Below are 24,732 nucleotides of genomic sequence, written 5' to 3' on the forward strand. Positions count from 1 at the left end.
ATATATTTACTGAGCATCTACCCTCTATGGGAAAAGACAGAATGCACTCCAGTGACTCTATTAAAAAAGATTCCAGTGATCTGGGCTCTGTGACAGGCCACAGTAGAGTCTCCTTCCAGAGAGAAACCTCAGAGCAAAAGAACACGTTCTCAACTGAAAAATGTATGCCAATTGATACACGATATCACATGATAACAGTTTAGTAAGAACAAAATCTTTCCTTTTCCCACATATACTGAGAATTGCTATACTATTTTTATGCTTTATTTCCTGTAGCATGTCTTATTAGATACTGGAAGATTTTGGGCTAAATATACATAATCATATTCATGTCTGATAACATTTACTTGAAAGAAAGTCTTTACACCTTTAAATCCAACAAAGGAAATCAAACAAAACTGTAGTTTCTGGCCTGTCAGGTAGATTTTTTTCTCTCTGAATCAGCCTCCATGCTATCATCTTACACTTTTTAAAGCTGTGAAACGAGTTCACTGCACATGTGTTAAACCTCATAACCGAAACCTCTGCCATCTGTTACTTCCTACATATTTTTACTTTCCTCATTGAGGTATAAGTGGGCTGTGTATACAGATTAATGAAAATAATTATTGATTCTACAGCTGTAAAAAAAAAAAAGAAAAAATCTCACATTTATTTTTGGTGCAGTCATCTATCTGAAGTCTTCATGGCGATTGATAGCTGAATAAAGTTATAATAAAATTTTCATTGATAAATTTTGATGAATCTGTGGCTTGTCCATTCCCACAAAACCTTATGGAAAACACTTGGAAGGCAGTGGATACTACCTGATGGTGTAACATTAATTATATGACAGCTTCTGTATTATATCACTCTGAATTTGTACAATAAGCACACACAGGAATTATTATTAACTTAACAATACATGTCAGGAGAGGGTTGTCATATCTCACCTGTCCTTATAAATATTATCCTTCAATCAAACCTAAGTCAAACTTGGAAGTTTTGTTTATTGCTACAGTAAACTCCCCTTATATTCAATAACATTTCATTAACTTGAGTAAAGTAAATTCAGGTCAAAAGTTGTATTTTTAGAAAAACAAAAGGACTTGTTTTTAAGGCTACTTTACTTTCAAAAATAATTAGTAACAAATATATGTCTTGGCTAACAAAAACATCAATTACAGAGCCCTTTAGATGTCCCATTTTAATAATTATAAATACATTTACAATTTGCATACCAACTGCTTGAATTCCAACAGAATTAGAAAATATGTTCTCTTAAGTACAGAGAAAATGTCCCTGGAAATCTTTCCTGCACATTTCTAATTCCTAACAGGCAAGAATTCTTTGGGGACACCCCTTGGTGTATCCTTGGATGCACCCATTTGGCCTGTCCTATGCTACAATGTCCAAGGTGAGGAAGACTCATCAAGACATGAGTCGAAACTTACAGTCACTTTATCCTATCATGCCCACATGTCTTCCTTTTCTCAATTCATCTTCTTGCCTTTCTGAACCAACATTTGCCTTGACAGATAATGGGAATCATGCCAGGACACTACTTTCTCAGGATGCTTACCTATCAGTACTATACCCTACCTCTCCAACATATTTCTCACACACAGACAAACACACACACACACATGCACAAAACACATATGTGCATATAGATACAAAATATATACACATATAATGAATTTACACACAGACACACACACACACAAACCCCATCTGTGCCTTAGTCCTTGTTAGCCCTCATTACCTCGCCCCTGGGCTACTATAATAATTTCCTTTCTGTGCTTGTTGTCATCATTCTTTCACAATTATAATTCACCCCCACTTTATCACTGGTTTTAAGCTTCTTAAAATGCTCTTCTGGTCATGTGAAGTATCATGCTCAAAAACCTTCAACAGCTCCCCACTGTCCGTGGGATGAAAACTACTTTGAATCATGGCTCTCTACAGTGCTGCCTGGATTCATGACCATATATTATTATTTCTATGCATGTATCTGGCATTAAATCAAAGCCACTCTAGTCATTGTTCCTGAACACAGCCTGAAAAGTTCTGTATCTTTGATGTGAAACTCCATCATGCTTCTTGTCCTACTATCTAAATCCTATCCATCCTTGAAAGTCCTGCTAAATCCCTTCTCCTCTGTGAGCTGCTTTCAAATCAACTTAGCTAAAAGGATATTCAACAGTTCAATTTTCATAACATGTATATCACTACTTATTTGGTCTTCTGCACAAGTTGATGGTTAGTACAGATACTTGTTTATGCATCTCACACTCTCATAACCTGACTAGGTCTTTACCATGGCAGGAAAAAATATTCAACATAAAAAGATCATTGAACTTTGTGCCACATTTAGGAAGGAGTGATGTGACCCTAATAATAAAATACCTAAAAATAAATCAGAGGATCTAAGAATGCTTAATGGGAAAGGGTCTGAGAGGCTCTCTAGCCCAATTCATTCACTTGACTACTTGTGGATAGGTGAGGGCCCCATGGCCAGTGAGTGACAAAGCTGAGTCTAGCTCTAAGGTATTTTAGTTCCCAGTATCAGGTCTGCCATCCATGAGAGTCATATGTTGTTCTTGAAAGTCAATATATTCTGAAGCCATCTTATATCCTGAATTCTTGGAAGTACATTTTCCAATTCTTAAAAACCTTATGAATAAGGCCCCACATTAGTCCTATTTTTACTCGTTGTATAAACCTATAGTTTTTTTTTAAACTGTTTTTAAATGAAGCTTTAACAAAGTTAGCCTTCTAAAGGTCTAAAGTTCCTCTACTGATACACATCAAGGTTATTATTTCATCCTCGGAACATCAGTTAGATTTTTAAATTCACAAATAAGTACTTTATCTGCTAGTGTTGAGTTAAAATCCTATAAATTAAAACCTTGGTAAAATCACTTGCTGTACAGAATGAGCACTTTAGAGACATGTATTAAAATTATTTCCAGGGATTTGAGATAAACAAGGCCCCCAGTTTGCCATCCTAATGCTTTACCTTTTCTGGAACCGAATACTCATTTATGTTTCACCTTAAATATACTTTGAAATTTATGTTTATCTAACATATATGGCTCTATAGTTACAAGTCTAAATTTTTAGCAAAGAACAATTCTTTGTCTGAGAAAAGGTGATGCAATTATTACATATGACTGCATGATACAGGCTGTCTGGGGTTATTAAAAGAGTCAGGTATGGCCAATTTACAAGTATCACCCCTGCACCTTGCTTTCAAAGCTCACTGCTGAGTCTTAATGCTCACTGAGGGGCCTCATGGGATCTTTTTACAAATGACTGTTTATTATTATATTATTCCATCATATACCTCATGAGAGGGGGTTGTAACATCCGTTAAGAAAATCATGAACTACTTTGACTTCTGTGATAGAATACTGCTCTATATATGATGTTTAAAATTATGGTTTTTTTAACACTGATGTGACAAAAGGTTCATAAAAATGTGGAGTTAAATGAAAGCAAAATGTTCCTACAAGCTAAATATTATTGTCTACAAAATAAGTGGCTAAAGTTTTAAAAATACAAAAATTAAATTAACGCCCAAGTGCATTCAGCAACTGAAATATGAACCAGTGTTGATCATGTATTGCCAGTGCCCAGCACAGCACTTTGCAGAGCAGTTACTGGCTGAGCCAGGGTCTTACTTGCAGACAAGAGAATCCACTGTTTTGAGATTAAGAATGAGATTTCTATGAGGGTGTTAGATGGTTTATAGAATGTCTAGAAGTGCCAGGGAACCAATCACAAATCTCCACAGCCAGGAAAAAGTTGGTAAGCAGAAACACCCAGCCACATCACAAGGCTGTTCCAGCAGAGCCCACTGTCTGCTCATCTCACCAGTGATGCTGGTGTCGGAGCAGAACCTCCATGACAGGAGGACCCAGCTCCCCATGTGCTGTTGCTCACCACTCCCCACATCTACCTTCAAGTGTCATGTTGGCTGGTGTCTCTGCTGGACAGAACCTAGGTCAACGCCAACCCAGCTGCAAGGAGTCTGGGACATGCAGTGTTCAGCTTTCTAGCTTTCCTTGTACAGAGACTCATTGGGTGGGGTGAAAAGTGAGGGGAAAGTGAGCCGATGGCCATGGACACAAAAGAAGCATTTCTGGATCATAAGCATACATGGGTAAAACAAATGTATCAATCGATATGTCTGTCTACAGCACAGGGAGTGGTTATTTCTCCGCACATTGTAAAATTCCACAATGCCTAGTTATGTCTTTTAGTCAAATCATTATGTTCAAAGCAAGAAAATGTATGGAGAAAGAAAAAAAATCAACACTTCAAGATATCAGAAATAAATGATGGAGTTGCTGTTCTTCTCCTCACCCTTAATATTATTACAAGAGCTCATGCTTACTGAGGGATCATATCCATGATCCAGACTGAATGCATTACATGTTTTACCTCTTTCAAGTCTTCAAACAACCCTCTAAGGTAGGCACTATTACTATCCTCATTCTATAGATAAGGGAGCCAGGGCACAGCAAACCCAAATGATTTGGCTAATAAGTAACAAAGCCAAGACTGGAAATCAGACAAGCTGACTTGAGGTCCATGCTCTTAACCAATACACTTTATCACACTCTGTTACACTAGATCTTAACTTTATGCTGTTATGATCCAAACATGTTACCTCAGGGCAGAACAACAAATACTTCTGCATTGGAGAGAGGCCTCATGCTTTTTTGGTGCATTATAAAACACAATATTATAGATGAAAATGACAAAGACCCACATGTCCCAAAATGTCTATATGCAAATTTGCAACACTAATTTTACATTAATGTATGCTTTGCATTTAAAAGAGAATTTAACTTTGATGTATAACAGACAAATTACATTAAAACATTAAATCTGTAAGTCATTGTTAAAAAACAGTTCACTTATTTTAAGCAAAGAAAACCTTCCAGTCTCTGATACATGTTCTTACAAACATGAAAATAAAATTCCTTTCCTCAATTGTCCTTTTCCATTTCACACATATTGATCTTTCCATCTGTTTTAAATAATCATGAAATTAATAGAAACTGTTTTTAATAAATCCAAATCATAGGTCCTTTCATGTCAAACTATTTTGGGGAATTCTGAGGTGAAAGCTGCTTAAGTGTTAGGAAAAACTGAGAACAACAAGAAACAGCTTTAGAAGAGAAAATGAAGGATGATGAAGAACTGAGAAGGCAACTGTGGAAAGGCCTTTCCAGGTTGGGGCGGGGTAGTTTAATAAGGAGGATTCTGAAGTGGAGTAGGACCAAGGGCAGAGCCCAGGCAAAATAAAACAGAAGGGAGAAACAACATCAAAGCTGTTGGACCAATACGCTAGCTGTGAATCAATAAAAAAAACATACCTGGTGGAATAAGCCAAGCCTGTATGTGAATTCTAACAGCCTTTTTAGCCTGTGGCACTGGGAAAAAGTTTTAGATATTTTTCTGAAGCTTCATTATTTATAAAATGGGCCTCAGGGGCCTGGGTACTATGGCTCACACCTGTAATCCCAGCATTTTGGGAGGCCAAGACGGGAGCATTGCTTGAGCCCAGTGAGCTATGACTGTGTCACTGCGCTCCAGCCTGGGCAATGGAGTGATATCCCATCTCTAAAAAAAATAATAATAATAAAATAAAATAAAATAGGCCATGGTATTTATTGAATTGAATTGCAGAGAAGATTCAACGGTACAACATCATGCAGCCCCCAGCACAGAGTCCAGCACTGTGAGTGCTGAAGAAATAAATACCCCTAAGCACCATCACCAGCCCACCCTCAGACACAAAGCAGCTGAGCAGAGGGAAGCACACTGGGAGACTCCTTCACAGGCAGGCTGGGTAGCCCTGAAAGTCATGCCAAATTTTCTTCATAATTTGTAGTTATTTTGAAACTGTTTATAATCCTAATTATTTTGTAAACCACTAACATCAATTTTTAAAAAAAATTCATTGTGAAGGAAAAAATAAAGCCATTTCAAACCATGTTTTCGATCACACCAATCAACCACGAACCCATGTTACATATGTACTGTGGGAAATGCTACTTGATAAATTCATTGTGTTAGTATTACATAAGTTATTAGGATAACTAAAACTGGTTAAAAATACTAAAAACAGTTGTTTTGGAATGGACTACATTTTTCTGGCTGTTTGGCATATGTATTATTATTTTTTAAGATACAAATGGTCATGTCTGTTTACATAATAAATTTTCTATCATATTAGATGAAACTATAACTTTCCAGGATTGTCAGAGAACACAACTTGTGAGACATCTACTTTACAAATTGTTTTTTAAACTAAAAAATGTCTTCAGTTACTATGAACATCATTATGTTTGAAAATATTTTTTAGCATCTTGTAACTTATTTAATTCAACACTTTATTGGTCACTACTGACATAATTTTGATACCTTCAGATTCAAGAAAAAACTTCATGAAACAACCAAGCCATACACAGCATAATGTTCAAAGGCCCATGAACCACAAAGCTGCGTCATGCAGACAAGTGTGCCACCCAGAGGCAAAAGGAAGAAACCCACCTTGGATTTTATTTGTGAGACAAAACTGATAATGTTCAATTTTAAACAATTATTTATGATTGTTTATTTAAAAACACAGGACATCTTTCATAAGGTTCTCTCTGCATAAATAAATCCTTTTACTGCTAGGATACATAAAAGTGTGGCCCTTTGAGAATTCTCACAAAATAGAAAGAAGCCCTGAGATGGTACCAGTCACAGGTACATAGTTTGTTAATTAAAAAATTGAATTTAACTGTATTCTCTACCGTAAATGCTTTCTTTTCTTTTTATAATTAATATAACATGTGTCTTCAGAATTACATAAGTTCTGGAACAACCACTATGATCTATTTAGACATGTGGATCAAAAGTTAAACTAATTACCAGAGACATTTCTTAACTTAAATGAAAAAAAGTTTCTTTCATTAGGTCTTCCGCATAATTTTCTTCTGGCAAAGGAATAAAGTTTACTTAGAGTAATTCTGTTTGGCAGACAGTCAGGGCTTCTAAAATATATAACAATAATTGTTAAGGTTAAAGAAAACAGTCAACTCTATTAAACTCACATAAAAATTCAAGCTTCTAACAGCCTAAACAATAGGCTGATTTTAAATAGAGATTTATGATATCCTCATTTTGTCTTAGAAGTCTGAATGTTGGGATTACTGTTAGCATTGGACCATATTTTAAGATTTATGTATTCCACTATGAACTATAAAAGATATTGAGCCTTAACTTAATTAAAAACATAATATGCATTAAGATGTAAAAACAATTTTAAGCACAAAATTTGGAAATTCTTTTGTCTATACTATAAAATCATATTTCTTGAAAATGATTTATAAAATAATTTTTTTCAGGTTCTCAAATGCTATATAATATATTCTTATTTCATCTCATTTTACTCTTTCATTTCCACATCAACACATCTTAAAACAGAAAGATAATTCTAAACTCATTTATGTGACTTTCTAAAAAACTCATTCTAAGGAACATTGTTTACTGCTAACTTACTTGTTTTTATAAAATGAGAAGGATCTATAGTTGATTATTATTTCCAAGTAAATGTTTCTTTCTGCAAAATATTAGCAAAAGGCTTCTTTAAAGTAGAGTATTGTTAAGTAAACCCTCCTCTTTTGTTTCTTTCACTGAAGGAGTTCATTATTATCTGAGAGTTTATTGTCTTTTCTATACCCCATAATCCTCCACATACCCTGAGCTGCATCATTCTGTAAAAGATGCTTCCACTTGCAATGACGGCTGTAAAATATTTGAGCAGCGAGTACAAACAATTCTACTCTATGCCCCTATTTCTACATTTATCTAGGAAATAAATGAGATTATGGGTCTAAGCCAGCCTGCTACACGGATGTCATCTATACGCTGCTAAAATCACAATAAATATGACAGACTACTCACTAGGACAGTATGGTTATTATTTCATATAAGAGTTCAATGATTTTTAAAGCTCAAAGTAATAAGTATTGGGAAAAACATACTGCAAACTCTTTAAATTCAAGTACATTCTAAAGCAACAAAAAAAGTTTGCTTATCAGGAGAATAACTTCTTACATGTACCCTGGGGTATCAAAAGGTCTGTGTGTCTGCATCATACCTTCAACGAATACAAAAAATGCAGAAAGGACAGTTACTTGATAGTTAATAAATGATTCAAGTTCATTAATAAGTATTTACAATTTAAAGGGAAAATCTCAAACACTCCCTATACCTCTATATTGGTTAAGAAAACCTGGTAATAAAATGAAATGCCTTAAAATTTCTTGAATCTTTTCTACTCCTTTCTTTCCATCCCCAATGCTACCGGCTTAGTTCTTATCATTTTTTAAAATCTGTATTAAACAATTCCTAATTATTCTCCATCTACAGGCCAATCTCTGATTCTATCCTACTATCACATTTTCAAATCCATCTTCCAAATGCAGTCCAGAATCTCTGTGAAGCATAAATCAATCACATCACTTGCCTGCTTGATATCCCAAATCAAGTCAAGAATCCATGTGTCCCCATCCGTAATCTCCCTCAACTGGCAGAAGTCTTCCCAAGGCAGGAAGGTCAGGGTGTGGCCACATCCTATCTCCCAAACCCAGGGCCTACAAGGAGGAAGAGGTAGCTAGTGGCTCCTTGGGCCTTTCTGTTCTAACTTGAACCAAACTTAAATTGCACGGGGAGAAATTAAAATAACTCCTTATCAATAAATGTCTGGACTCGTCTTCTACCTTACAGGTAAAGTCTTTCACAAAAACATCCTAACTACTAAAACAACAATTTTCAAACATTTTTAAATGATCAGTACCACTTTCTTCAAACCATATTTAATGCAGAACCCAAACCAAAAGTGGTTATAATAGTATTTTGAGGTTGACAACACGGGCAGAGGTTAGATCATAGAGGCCACAGAATAAAATTAAAATTTGGTTGGCACAATGCAATTGCAAAGTCAGTGGGGAGAAGAAGCAGGGATGTGAAACCTGATTTACATTTTTGAAAGACCATTGTACTTGCTGTGTGTAAAAGAGTTGAAACTACTGAGAAATTCAACACTTCTGATGTATTTTCATAAATATTACCAATGCCTTTAAAGAGTGATATGCTATTTCCAATTAACGGGCAATCAGAATAAAGGAGTCGCAGAATACCTGATCCTCGCTGGTTAATCCCAGGTGCATCACAAGGTAAAAATGCACCAGGAAATCTGAGTTTGGCAGAACGTCCTGGCGTCTGGTCATCATGGCACAGATCAGCCTGTAGGCTTGCAGTTTGCCTTCCTTATATTCATTTGGCAGTGTCGCCGCCTGTCAAGGAGATGATGTTTCCAGATTAAGTCAAGCCCAGGTGCAGAGCATTTCAACATTTCATTTACTTCTCAGTTTTCCTTAAGAGTTGTTTATGGACATGTGGGATGCAGTGACTTTAGTAAGACCCAGCCTGTCTTCAAAACATGCAGTCTTGGGCAATTACATTTTTCAAACTCAATTTCAGAAAGGAAGAGGAAATTGCAATAAAGGAATAAACACATATCCACTTGCCTTAAATAGCCATGATGCAAACATTCTGAGTGGTGGGATCAAAACTGGAGGAGATGGAGACGACTGGTTATCCAGGCTTATTGCTAGATTATCCCGTATCTAATTCACAAAGAGGAGAATTTTAGGGTAGGTAACATTACGTTTATCCCAACAGTATTTCAACAGTCTTCTGTGACCATATAGCTGCTTTCAGTTAAATTTCTATAAGTGAAAACCTGTAATATTTACAAGTTTCTCTTTTATTGTGAGATTATCCTTTTGAATTATATGTTTGGCTTACTGTATGTGGTTTTAGATTTATATACAAAACAAAGGCATTGTTTTTCCTTGAACGTTAATGGCTGGGGAGGTCCTGAATTCCAAATGATAAGTAACGTTTTAATGAGTTATACTGAACAAACATGAACCATGTTTTTGAAAAAAAAAATTTAATAACATGTGAATGTCAGAACCCAAACAAAAATCAGAATAAAAATCATATGTACTACTCAGGAGGCTACAGCAGGAGAATTGCTTGAACCCGGGAGGCAGAGGGTTGCAGTGAGCCAAGATGGTGCTACTGCACTCCAGCCTGGGCGACAGGGCAAGACTCCATTTCAAAAAAAAAAACTGTATGTACTCTAAGATTCTACTTTCATAAAAAGAAAGAAGACTATATTTTAATATTGGCTATTTCTATGAATAGTGATGTTAATTTTCTTCTTTGTATTTTTCTACATTTTTCAAATTGTATACAATACAACCAGTATCACTTTTATAAAGAGAGTAACTAGAACTACTTAACAACCTATATTTAATATCCTATAGCAATATTCTACTTTTGCACTAAATGAAATAACTTTTGCATTTATAAACTAGTCATGTTATATACGATTATTCTTTGATAATCAAATGTACTTTGTCTAAATGTACCATTTGTGTTTCAGAATATGTTCAGTAGTTAACTGCCACACAGTTTTTACATTAAATGATAAGACCATTTTCCTGGATTAGAATACAAAGTAACACAGCAGGACTTACCTTTGCTAGTTTGTACCAGAGTTCATAGAGATAGCAGAAAACTCTGGCATGGATCTTGGGTGACTGGATGTTATTCACATCTCCGAGGATCCCTAAGACCCTTCGCCATAACACAGCAGCAGAGTCTGGGTGCCAACCAGTGAGGCTCCCCCCAGCGATTATACTACAGTCATCTGCGAGGCACTCGCTGCTATCTATGCAGAAAAACATGTCTGTTAACCCTGTAAACAATCTTGATTTCATCATACCTTTTTTCTTTAAGGCAAATTACTTTAGGTATTCAAAGTAAAATAATTAAGGCAAAAAATGTGAAACAGCTGAGAATTTAAAAGGAGAGAAAAGCAGGATCAATGATGAAAGGTCAAATGATTTTGATTCTTCAAACTAAAAGAGCAACAAGCTAAGACATGACATAACAGTTCCTGGAGACCCTGTGATGGGTTTTATAAATCAGGTGAGAGGAAGAGGGAGACCCTTGAGCAGGACGGGTAGGAAACGGTGCCATGGAAATGGGTGGCGAGGGAAGCCTCAATGCCGGAGTAACATCTGCGGTGGCTGTTGTTAGGTCAGGTTCATGGGGGTGAAATGTGCATACAAGAAATTTCCATCCCTTTCAGGTTTAAGGAGTTTTAAGGAATGTATACGTTCATGCAACTGTTGCCATAAACTGCCACCATAATTGAAATATGGAGGATCTCATCACTCCAAAAAGTGCCCCTTCATAATTGGTCCCCTTCCTCTATTCTCAGCCTCTTGCAACCACTGCTTTGTTTTCTGTTCCTATAGTTTTGCCTTTTCCAGAATGTCACATAAATGAAATCCTACAGTTTGTAGCCTTTCTGTCTGGTTTCTTTCACTCAGCAAAATGCATTTGAGATTCATCTGTACAGTTGTGGGTATCAGTTGTCTCTTTTTATTGCTGATTAATATTCTATTTTATAGATCTGTCATAGTTTATCCATTCACCTGTAGATATTTAGATTTGTTCCTGTTTTTCGCAATTATGAATACAGTTGCCATAAACATTCATATACAAGCTTTTGTGTTAACATATGTTTACATTTCTCTTAAGTAAATACCTAGGAGTGAGATTCCCGGGTACAGTCATAAGTGTATGCTTAATAAACATTAAACTGAAGAAAGAAACTGTCAAACTGTTGTCCAAAGTGCTGTTACGGTTTGCACTCCTGCGAGCAAAGTATGAGAGAGTTTCACTTGTTCTACATCCTTGCTAGAACTTGATACTGTTGGTTTTTAAAATTTTAACCATTCTTGGGGAAAGGATTCCCTATTTAACATTTATTAAAAAGTCAGGAAACAACAGGTGCTAGAAAGGATGTGGAGAAATAGGAACACTTTTACACTGTTGGTGGGACTGTAAACTAGTTCAACCATTGTGGAAGTCAGTGTGGTGATTCCTCAGGGATCTAGAACTAGAAATACCATTTGACCCAGCCATCCCATTACTGGGTATATACCCAAAGGACTATAAATCATGCTGCTATAAAGACACATGTACACGTATGTTTATTGCGGCACTATTCACAATAGCAAAGACTTGGAACAAACCCAAATGTCCAAAAATGATAGACTGGATTAAGAAAATGTGGCACATATACACCATGGAATACTATGCAGCCATAAAAAATGATGAGTTCATGTCCTTTGTAGGGACATGGATGAAACTGGAAATCATCATTCTCAGTAAACTATCGCAAGGACAAAAAACCAAACACCGCATGTTCTCACTCATAGGTGGGAATTGAACGATGAGAACACATGGACACAGGAAGGGGAACATCACACTCTGGGGACTGTTGTGGGGTGGGGGGAGGGGGGAGGGATAGCATTAGGAGATATACCTAATGCTAAATGACGAGTTAATGGGTGCAGCACACCAGCATGGCACATGTATACATATGTAACAAACCTGCACGTTGTGCACATGTACCTTAAAACTTAAAGTATAATAATAATAAAATAAAAGAAACAGAAAAAAATAAAATAAAATTTTAACCATTCTTATAGTCATGGAGCAGTATCTCACTAAGGTTTTCGTTTGCAGTTCTCCAATGACTAAAGATTTTAAGCATGCAGTGATATGTGACTTGAACTTGAAGACAATGTGCAAATGGGCTGTGCAGCTCTGTGGGGAAGAGTCAGTTAGGGAGAAGAGCTACAGCAAAGGCTGTGAGATAGGAGTGTGCTAACAAGTTGAAGGCACAGAATGTCTTCGTAATATATATTTAATTATGGAATATGAAACTGTGCACTGAAACAAATAGTTAATGAAGAATTTAATGATTTACATGTGTATCTAATTTTATCGATTAAGTTATAGAATTTTGTTCTTTGGATACCTGTTGCTTTAGGATGAGTAAAGGCTAGAAGACTGATTTGAGTAAGTCTCCAGCTTCCTAAAATAAGCCTTTGGATTTTTAGAGTAAACAGAAAAGCAGCCAAAGACACATAGGCACCACTTAAAGAATGATGTATTATAACAAAAAAATTTATTTCATAGTATGTATATAATAATAAACAGAGGCAAGCATTTTAACTGCACATTGTATTTTCTCACTCTTCATCCTTTTGACTTCATTGCAGCATTTAACGCTTCTTCCTCAGGCCCTTTTAAGACAATTCTGTCTCTATTTGCTTCCATGACCAAGCACATTCCTCTAATCTCTTGCAGCTCAGTTTTTAAATTCTGGATTCCACATCTCCAACCTGCAGCCTTTGCACAAAGTTCAGTCTCTGTTCTCATGTGTCATAGCCTCAGCCCCCATGTGTTCTATCCCTCTTCTCCACTGGCATGGTGCTTGAGTAGGCCACCAAAGACTTCCATGTTGTTTAATGTAGTGCTCAATGACCAGTCTTCAGCAGCATTTGATTCAGGTAATCATGTCTCCTTTCTGAAATGCTTCAACCATTTGACCCCCAGGTATGACTCTCACCTGGTCTTCTTCTTTTGCTGGTGCTTCTTCATCTCACAGACTGTGGACACTGAAGGGCCCTGGAGCTTTTGTCTTCTCTAGCTATACTCATGCCCCTCTTAATCTCATACAGACTTACTGCCATACATATTTGAATGCCATCCATATACTCACAGCTCCACATGCCCATTTCTGGCCTGGATTTCTTTCCTCAAGTTTAAACTCATTTCTCCAACAACATATTTGGCAGCTCTACATGCTCAGGACTGAATTGAAGCAGAGACCATAAGCAGGCATGGTCTTTGGTCAGTTTCACTGTGTTCCTGAAGAACCTCAGATATATGTATGTTTTGTTTTTTTTTTTTTTAATTTCCTGGAATTCAAAAGACTCTCCTGCTCAAAGAGTATGAAAACTCTCCTTTAATCCCTCTGTTTTCAAGACAGCATCTCTGCACTCAGATGTGTTGTTGACTCCAAGCCAGAACCCCCCTAATTTACTTTCACCATTTTCTAGGGTGAAAAAGCAGTGGCCCATGGCAACAGAGCCTCTAACAAGTTCTTAAACAGACTTACAGTCTTCCTGTTTTTAGCCCCATCATCACCTCCTACTTCTGTAGCTACCTGGTATGGGAAATTTTCTAACCCTTTTAGAGAACTCGCATTAATTTAAGTCAGGTTGTTTCTTGGCTTTCCCTACTACTGACACAGGATTTAATTTTCTCAGGTCTGCCAATTAATTTGCCACAGGCCACCTGTTCTGCAACTTCAAGAAGTTGGTTGCTACTGTCTTTCTCCTGCCATCTTTGTCCTTGTGGATTTATGTCTTATTTAATATAAATCCTTTCAATGTGGCTTAGGTATGGTTTGGAGAATAAGTGGGGCTATTTGTTTTTGTTCATCCTACTGTCTTTAATAATATGCATTATTATAATTTGTAATGTCTTTGTTACTCATTTCTCTTGCTTATTTTTAAAAGCCACTATTTTATAATTTTTGTTGTTGGCTTTAATGCATTTATATTTGGTAATTTTTTCCTGAATTAGTTTTTTTAAAATAAAATTTATTTTTTAAGAACAATTTTGGATGTATAAAAAATTGTGACAATAATATAGAGTTCCCATATACTCCATATCTAATTTCTCCACTATTAACATCTTATATTTGAATGGAATATTTATTACAACAAACCAATACTAAAAGATTATTATAAAGTCTACACTTCATTGAGATTTCCTTAGTTTTTACGTAATTCTTTTTTCTGTTCCAGGATCTCATCCAGGATATCACATAACAAATAGCTGTCATGTCTCCATAGCCTCCTTTTGACTGTGAGTTTTCTTCAAACTTGCTTTGTTTTTGATGACCTTCATGGTTTTAAGGAGTACTGGCTTTATAGACTGTTCCTCAATTGGGATCTATTGGATGTCTTTCTCATAGGCTTTTCTTTTGCATTCCTGGAATGAACTTTTCTTAGCCCTGATATATGATATTTTTCCAATATTCTTCAATCTCATTTATTAATGCTTTATTTAGAATTTTTTGCTTATATGTTTATAAGTGAGATGGTCTCTAATTATGTTTTTTTCATACTGACCTTGTGTGGTTTGTTATCAAGGTAACATAAGGTAGATAACAGAAGTGAGCTTCTTTCTCTTTCTACGGAACGGGATGAAAAAGATAAAGTTTCTCTTTTACGGGAAGGTTTAGTAAAGCTAAAACTTATCCTTTATTTTTATAGATCTATTTGAATAGCATACTGTATTATTTTTTAAATTTATATTGGTTTTGTAGTTGTTCCCTTTTCACCTCCAACATTTTTTTCTTGATCAATCTTGCCTGTTTGTCATTTTTATTAGTGTTTTTAAAGAACAATTTTTAGTTGTCTTCTAACTATTATTTGCTTTCTAGTACATGCATGTATGCTCTCAGCTTTATTAGTTCCTTTTTTATTAACATGTATGTTATTCTGTTATTCTTTTCCTAATTTTTGAATAGAACACATTGTGTTAATTTATTAACATAATTATTCCCAAAGTTCTCTTCTTCACCCCATACAAATAAAGCCAGACTGATTTCTAGGCAATTATCAATCCCCACTGAGTGTCATCTTGAGTGTATATGTTGTTGGCATTTTTAAGGCCTAATCAAAGAAACCGAAGCACAATCTCTGGATCTGAGGAACTCAAATAGAGGAATGACAAGGGCAACAACAGGCAAGAAAAAAATGAATCTGAAAAGGAGCCAGGGCAGGTCCAAAAATGGCTGCTCACTATAATAAGCTATGCTTATTAAATTAGTGATGGAAAGATCCCAAGACACACACACAAAAAGATGTAATAATGATGGCACACGGTGTCATGGAAAGGCCTTCCCAAACACAGAAGCACTATTCCTTCTTAGAGGAAAACATACCTGTAGTTCCCACAAGAGTATCATATACTCAACTCAGGAGACACATTAAAATGTGCAAGTATCATCCAAACTGGAATTCCTACACACTATGCCTGAAAGGCAGAGTGCAAAAAACCTAATTATGGACCTTCTGGGTTCTCTGAGTTTTATAAAACCTCAGAAGAGAGACTCATCATCCTAATTCTGTAAAGTGAGTACAATATCAGGCATCTGTTAGTCTGAGAAGGTATGCTGAAGCATCAATAAATGCTTATGAATCAACATGAGCCCCCAAGTGAACAAGAAGCATAATATGGCATTTATTTTTCTCATAAAGGATGTCATGGCATTTTTCAATCCCTTGAGGAGAAAAAAAAAAGTAAGGGGATTAGATAATTTGCAGCTTTGTTTCATCGCTGGTTAACTTTCACTCCAAAAATGTAGCTATCCAAAACAGAGACTGGTCCCCAGCATCCCAACCACACTGGAGCTTTGCTTGAGTAACCACTGCAAGTACATGTAGACAGGTACCTCATCATCACCTGTACCTCTTTTCAACCTGCCAACGAATATGCCCTTACTTATGAAAGAATCCCACATAGAAAATCTGCTTCAATACTGCTTTACACTCAGAAAAATTCATGCCTCAATGATAAAATCCTAGGCAACATCCTCCATAAAATTATCAAGGTATGCTGACTTCTTTAGGAGTTTCTGAGATGCCTGTATGAGTTTCCTCAGTATTACTATGAACAAAAATGTTAATGAGTTGAAATGTTTTGCCCAGAATTACTCTGCTGGTGGCATAAGTGACAGAACAGATACTGACATTTTACACGTAGGGGGTTCCTCAGTGAAGGAGAACTAAATTAAAAATGGGAATTTAAGAGACTTTAGAAAATTTCATGTTCACCCTAAAAATACCCAATATTTGTTTCATTTTATTTTTCATTAGCAGCCTAGTATGCTAGCCTGCTATCTTTTTGTTTTATTACTACTTAATGCTATACGGGTGTTTAAAATTTTTTTATTAAAGTGAAAACTCTTACAAGCATAATTGTATCATCTTTCTCCAAACACATAAATAATTTTTACAAAGAGATCTAAAAGTTTAGAACTTTGCAAATATAGAAAGGATTTCAGCCATGAAATAAGTCTTGGTAGTTGGCAAAATAAGCATTTATGGCCAAATGGTGATTTCATATGGCTGCGATTTTATATAAGCTTGGCACAGTGTTAAAGAAATATAGCCTCGGTCTCTGAAAAATATTTTCCTTTTGATTTGAAAACTAAACATAAAAAACAAACTCAAAGGCCTGAGTGAAACAACTTAATTCTAGAGCCAGAAAATTCAGGCCTGGCCTGGATGTCAATGATCAAGTGGAGAAACAGCAAGATGGCATCCTGCTCCCACCAGTGCAGCCTGGCTCTCCTCTCCTTCTTCCTCTCCTTTTCAAGGATGTCCACTGCTCACTGCAAAGATTTTAGAAGGTGAGCTACCAATGCCCCAGTAGTTATCATTATTATTTTTCTTTCTAATATTTCATGACTTCGAAACACATCAAAGTCTGGTGAAAATGCCAAAAATATAGGTGATGACAGCGAATGCATTCTTGGAAAAACAACTTTAGTAGCAGGTAACAGGAGCTGTAATTCATATTCACAGCTATAATTAAAAGCAGAAGTGGTAAAAAAATTTCGGTAACATTTGGATGCAAGACTGTGATAAGCACACTAAATAAAAGAGATTTTGAAATTGTAATATATTATTTCTAAAAAATAAAATTTAATTGCTCTTTCCAGCTATATAAAACAACAGCTTGCAGCTTAAAGTGTATTTGTTCACTGATTCAAGTATTTATTGAATGCCTCTCTCCTGTCCTGCACTATTCTCGGAAACAAGAATCAGTTGTGCACATAACGGACAACAGGCCTCCCCCTCCTGGAGTTTGCATTCCAGTAAAAAAAGACCTTGGAACCTCCCAGCTAAACCAAGATGCTGGATAACATTTCTCACCAAACCTTACCTTAAAAGTTATCACTGAGCTAACAAGAATATGGAAAGGAAAGAGCAACAAAGCTGGCTTTTTCCCTTTGTGGTTCTGCTAAACCACGGAATTCTTAAAAGTTTCTCTGGTAACACAGTTTTCATTTTGCTCAGGTTGAATTACTGACACTTTTTTTATGGTTAGCTATTATTTTTTTTAAATCACAGAACCTTTTAAAAAAGATGTTTTCTTCCAAAAGTTTTTAAATTTTCAATTTTAAAAGAAAATTTTAAATTTTCTTCCAAAAGTTTTAAAAATTTCACATTTATGTATTTTATCCCTCTGAAACTGACTTTGGACATGGCGTGAGGTAGGAATTCTATTTCATTTTTTTCCATATGGCTAAGTACTTGTCCCACAGAAATTTGTTGAACAATACATTGTTTCCTTGTCAGACCTGACAAGCCACATATATCATATATCATGATTCCATGTCTGTGTGCACTCAGTTCTATATTTTATCTTCTGTTCCATCTGTCTATTTGTCTATCTCTATGATTACAACTTTAAGTAAATGTCATAGAATTTATCACATTATTTGTGACTATTAGGATAAATGTTGTGTCTTTTGTCCTTTTTATAAGCTCTTAAAAACTATAGTGGCTTATGACTTATTCACCTTTTTATTTCTCACAGCATCTAAATCAGTATTTCTAGACTATAAGCTTATTTGTTAAATAAGGGATGAGGTAAATGACAATAATGATTCTTAGCTGTAGACTCATAAATGTCCCCCCACCCCGCCGCCCCGACTATTTCAACAGAACTAAATGTATGCATGTGTTAACTATATTTTCTTATTTTCTGTCTTCTCAATGCTCTGGCATTAGGGCCTCACTGATCAGGGAAGGACTGCCACTTCCAGGGTTAGCTAATTCCTAGAGATAGAAGTCTATTCACCAGGCAGCATGTCTTTCACATGCAAACCTACCAATTCAAAGTTCAGACCCTCCAACTACCTCCTTTCTCTAGTTCTCACATACTAAGTCAATATCCCCTGCCCTGTCATCCCAGGACTGGGTACCAGGAAACTAGAAATAGCCCATATGCTCCAGAGCCCACTGAAGTCATTCATATTAGCAATCCTAAATCTGCATACCCTGCCTTGCCTTGCTATTTCCATAGAAATGACACTAAAAGCGGTTGCCCCATTTTGTTCCTTCTGCCTCCTGGTACTTCCCTGCATGACCCCTGTTTCCAGGGATCCGTGAGTATAAACTTCTTCCTCCATGACAATCACTTCCATGTCTGTATGTCTTACCACATCTGATTAAAACAAATCCCAGGTAAACTTTAAGACAATGCACAGTAAATTTAGCTGTTATTTTCAGCAAACATGATTTAATGAGAAAGCAAATATAAAAGAAAACTGTTAGTTTGCCAGTGATGAAGGAATTTAAGATTTTGGAGGCAGTTTATTATTCTAAGCATTTGATAACTGGTAGGATTATTCAATAAGAAACAAAGATATAATCAAATTGTTTCTCTTTGCATGTCCTAAAAATCAGGCTCATATGAGTTTTATTTTGAACATTTATGAAGAAATTGTTCTCTTAAGAACAGAAAGTTAAATTCAGAACTGTGATAATCCTTAAGCCTTACCACATTACAGTTTGTCCTTTTCACAGACGACAAGGTGAACTATTGAACTGCGTGTACTGATTCTCCATATTAGTATTTCAAAGAAGAACTGAGTATTTGGAGGAGTTAATCACAACATGGAGTGCATCATATAAAATTACCTCACAGAGGTTTATTAAATTGAGCTGTCCAATACATACCCTGAAATGGGATCAAAACTAATCTTTCCAAAGAACAGACAAAAGAAGTAATCACCTAATTTTCTTCCCTTTCAATAAAAATAATTAAAACTAGTCCATGTTTAAGTAAATTCAACCTACTGAAGCTTCAGTTTTGCCTCCTATAGTACCACAATGATGACTTTCTTTTGGATAATCTGTAAGGATTCTCAAGTAGGTCAAAGGGCTTTACAGTAATTTTAATTTTAACAGGAACACAGTGTAAAGGAGTAGACATAGCACTGCACGTTGAGTCAAAACATTTTGGAAGCCAGTTTCACCTCCGGAAATCACACTCCAGCTTGATAACAATTTCTCTGGGTCTCAATCTCCCCATCTCTAAAACAGACATGATAAGACTTGGCCTGCTTCCCATACAGAATCAAAGAGAATGCCTCAAAATTCTTTGTAAATGTTAAATCTCATATCAATATAATACAGTATTATTAGTCAAAATCATTATTTAGTCTAGAAAGAATTTTATTGAATACCACCTTTATATGTTAATTTTATGAAGTTTTAATGATATTCTATCAAGAATTTCCCAAATATCAGAGACGTTGGTTAAATTTTAAATCACAGTGAAAACTAGTTTGCTTGGTTTAAGAAAAAAAATCCATTTAAGGTCAAATTTTAGCCTTTATGTTAATCATTTTAAAATATTTTTTGGCATTTTAATAACACTCTTAACATGTTACTTTGTGGTGGTTGTTTTCATACAAGATACCTGTGTGTGAACATGAATATGCATCCATGAAAGTCTTGGCTCTGGTCAGCCTTTCCCGCACTGATTCCTCAGAGCACGAGTCTCTCCCGACACTCCACAAAACAAAGCAAAACCAAACCCAGCTCCTCCATGGTCTCCCCGTTCTCATCAGCCTGGTCAAATAGGTGAGGGAACCTAACCTTTGAGGTTCACTTACCCAGTGTCAGTGTCAGAGAGAGAGAGAGAGAGAGAGAGAGAGAGAGAGTGTGTGTGTGTGTGTGTGTGTGTGTGTGTGTGTGTGTGTGTGTGCGCGTGCGTGCGTGCGTGCGTGCGTGCGTGCGTGCGTGCGTGCGTGCGTGTAGCTAAAACTGCAGACTGCACCACTGCACCACACACAATATTTTGGGCACCTGACTTAGATGTTCACTCATTTATTCTTCCAACAACCTTCATAAAGTAGGGGCTATTATCCCAAATTTAAAGGCAAAGAAATAAAAGGACAGAGATTAAATAACTAGCTCAAGGCCACCCAGCAATTCCTCAGAGGTGCTTGGAAGCCGACCCAGAAAGTTTGGCTCTGAAGTCAAACAATCTGAGGTTAAAAAAGTTGCAAAAAATAGAGTATGAAGTCATTTTTTTAAAGTTTAGAAACAAAACTCAATGATATATTGCTTGACACACACGGTAAAACTATACAGAAATCAAGGAAATTAGTATAAAAACAAATTTGGACTAGAGTCTCAAGACAATGGGAGAAGGGGAGGGACTTGCGAAGGACCTCTAGGAGATCTCACTGGCTTGGGTGCCATGCTAGTTCTTAAGTTGGGTAGTAGACTCACTCGTGTTCACTTCATTACTGTTCCCCGTAACTTACATACTGTATATGTTACAGCTTACATTTTATGTATCAAAATACTTTATTTAAAAATTAAAAAAATTAATCAATAAGCTATCTAAACTCTTTGACTTATCCTGGATTTATAACATATATGAGTTGGAAAAATCACTCTTCTTTCTAGCATAGAACAATTCAGTCAGGGATGGTAAAGGCTTGACATGAATACCATCACTTCCTCCTATGGTGGACAGTGGTCAGGAGCATGGCACACTTCCTCCTACAACTGTTTCAGAACCCTCTGTATACAAGACTCCAATGATTCACAACTGATCTCCCAGCTGTTTGCATTAGTGGCTCTTTTTCAAAATGCAATTTACCTGTTAAATTTGAAGCATCGGTGGGACTCAGTTGTAACCAATGACGGGCATCAGCATCAGCCACAACATCTGTGGGAGTATTCAGCTCTGGGTCTTCCTCACAGGTCTGCCATGGGCCCATGGACAGCTCTGCCTCATTGGTACAGCCCAGAGTTGTGTCACTGTTGGTACTTTCACCTGGTACAATGGAAGAACCAAAGTTTAAGTTTAAGAACCAAAGTTAGCTGAAAATCAGAATGTTCACAATTACTGATACGAAAGTAACTAAACAAACAGCAGACACAGCAGGAATCATTCATGTTCTTTGGCAGAACCTGCAGAACTTGAGCTCAAAAAGTGCCCATGTGGGGCTCTTGGTCAAGAAAATGAATCTTGCAAATAAGCACATTAATAGCCATTATGAGCACCACTATGTATCATTCAAGTGGCACTCTTCAACGTGTCTTCACTCAGTACCCCCATACCCAAACTACACCAAGTCCTAAAGTGTGCTGGGACTTACAAAATGAGGGTGGGTGGAGGAAGAAGATAATAACTGATCCACCACAAATGCAAGTTTACTCTACCAGGTAGAAGAGTCTAAAGCTACTGTATGCCCCAAGCCTGACAGGTAGACGTAGACCTAGGGTGACTCATTCAGAGTCATTTGGGGATATAGTGTCCCAATACAACAGATTTTCTAGAACAGAAATTCTCCCCTTTAAACAGTAATAAGTTCTAATTTATCATAATATAATAAGGCTGGGCCATGAAGACTTACAGAACTATTTAGTCTGACATAAAATGAACCTAGACAGTTCTGCTTCTCAAAGTCTCCTGTCTACTTCACAACAACTTTATGCGTCTGCTCACCCTTCTGGCTGCTCTCTGTATCTACTCCTAACAGTCCCTTACTCTTGCTGTTTCTAATCTGCTGTCCTCTATTTACTCACAAAGAACTAAAAGTTGTCTCAGTAACCAGGTGACCAATGGTAGGCCCCAAACTTCATCTCCTAAAGAGCTCTAAGCCAGCAGGGTGAAGGTAGAACTCCTCTGCACCCATCAAGAACTGTCCTGAACTTGAGGAGGTGTTTACTATGCTACTCTGGCACCTGACTTCAGGAAAGCAGAGTTCTAAGGCTGTATTTTACAGTATATGATAATATGTCTCAGGATTCCAATCTCATTTCATTTCTAAGTATTTATCCCATTGACTTCAATGTACTTCTGATGCTTTTAGCTTCTAGCTTCTGGGAACTTTCTAGGGAAGACAATTTTTCTCTCCGGTATATCTGCTCACTCATGCCATCAGCCTCTGATGTACCACTCACCTGGAGAAAGGCCCAGGGGTAGAAAGACAGGCCTCTCAAGGTACAGGTGAGTAGAACTGTTTTATCGTTATGTATGGATGAACCTTTTGTCAATCCTGGGATTCCAGGAATAAGAAGGTCCCATTTCACAATCATCTCTCTCAAATTGATAAGCTATTACTCAAGTTAGAAGGTAAAAAGTGGGAAGATGGCTTGAGCCCAGTAGTTCAAAACCAGCCTGGGCAACATGGCAAAACCTCATCTCTATAAAAAATAGAAAAGTTAGCCGAGCGCACTGACATGTGCCTGTAGTCCCAACTACTCAGGAGGCTTGGGTGGGAGGATCACCTGAGCTCAGGGAGGTTAAGGCTGCAGTGAGCCATGACTGTCCCAGAGCACTCCAGCCTGGGCGAAAAGAGTGAGACTGAGTCTCTAATAATAATAATAATAAAATGTAAAAAGAAAATAGAATACATCAACTCTGTAGTTGGAAGAACAGACATTTCCCGGAACTTACTCTTCTGTCTTTCCCTACATTTTCCTTGTGTCTGCTGCAAATCATCTTTCAAATCCAATTCATCAGGGCTGCTGCTTCTTCGAACTAAGATCTTCAGACAAAAAGAAATATTGTATTTACTACAGGAAAGTTTTCATTGTTATAAGACTTAAGTTTCTAGCCCAAATTTCTAAAGAAAAAGAAACAAATAATAATAATAGCTAAATAAATTGATGTTTTCCATTTGAAGGATATGTTTTCACAAATTACTATATTTAATTTTATGTTACTCAAGATCTGAAACTTTAATTTATATCCTCTACTTTGTCAACTTACATCCATCCAATTAAACTGATCTAAGAAGGAATGCTAAATTATATGGAAGGAATTTGTTTTAAAGTTCTATTTGTTCTTCTGGTCAAGCACACATATACTGTGAACACAATGCTCTAGGAAGGCATAAGTTATGCGCACAAATGGTAAGTGTGCTGGTAGGGAAGGCGCAAACTCCACCTAGAGATCTAAAGGTCCATTCAGTGTCTTCCTAGTTAAGCATACCACAGACTCTCCTGAGCATTGCTTAACCTTGTATTAAATTCACAGGATTAAAAAAAAATCAGGAGGCAATCTGCATCCTCTAAAAAGTTATAATTTGCTTGGAGAGACAAAACATACACAAATCACACAAAATAATTATAATGTATATAAGCAAAATATGCAAATAAACTGTCTCTGAAGGGTATGCAGAATAAACTGTTGCCTTAATTGGCTCAGCTTTCTAGGAGAGCTGTTCAAGATGGCAATGGACATGAAGTGGTAGAGGGAAGACAGGAGGGGATTCAAAGCAGGAAGTACTGGGTGGTAACCAGCAAGTTCTATGTACAGGAAGAGATGCTGGTTATACCAGGCCATGCAGGGCAGCCAGGTGAAGAAGGACAAAAATAAGAAGAAATGCAGACCTTCTAAAAAGACACAGCTGCCAGTGGGTCTTGAACCTTAGGTTCAAGCGGGGAACAAGATGTAGAGTTAAAAGAAAAAAAGGAATGCCCCACAAATGTTGACCAAGGCAAAACTGGAAAAAAAAATTAAAAGAAAGAATAATGATTAAGCTAATAAAAAGCAGGCCATGAATAAAATATTTAGAAGATTTAGAGGATTAACACTATATGAAAAAATTATTACACAGCCTTAAAGAAGAATGATATATATCTAATGTGCTAAGAGGAAATACGCATAGAGTATTTCCTTAGTTAAAAA

The 24,732-nt window shown here is 36.5% G+C and overlaps 1 protein-coding gene across 6 annotated transcripts in view; it reads right to left on the minus strand.

The window, feature by feature from the left end:
• RALGAPA2 (Ral GTPase activating protein catalytic subunit alpha 2) overlaps window positions 1-24,732 on the minus strand; it is a 330,652-nt gene that overhangs the window by 174,845 nt on the left and 131,075 nt on the right. For all 6 annotated transcript variants that reach the window (XM_063659353.1, XM_063659357.1, XM_063659359.1 and 3 more), the window contains 5 exons: window positions 23,497-23,587; window positions 21,691-21,867; window positions 10,599-10,792; window positions 9,579-9,677; window positions 9,189-9,344 (listed from right to left, as the gene is read on the minus strand). In XM_063659353.1, coding sequence (XP_063515423.1) covers window positions 9,189-9,344; window positions 9,579-9,677; window positions 10,599-10,792; window positions 21,691-21,867; window positions 23,497-23,587 — 717 coding nt within the window. The remainder of the gene's footprint in view (window positions 1-9,188; window positions 9,345-9,578; window positions 9,678-10,598; window positions 10,793-21,690; window positions 21,868-23,496; window positions 23,588-24,732) is intronic.

The sequence above is a fragment of the Pongo pygmaeus genome, chromosome 21, assembly GCF_028885625.2.
Source record: "Pongo pygmaeus isolate AG05252 chromosome 21, NHGRI_mPonPyg2-v2.0_pri, whole genome shotgun sequence".
Taxonomy (NCBI): Eukaryota; Metazoa; Chordata; class Mammalia; order Primates; family Hominidae; genus Pongo; species Pongo pygmaeus.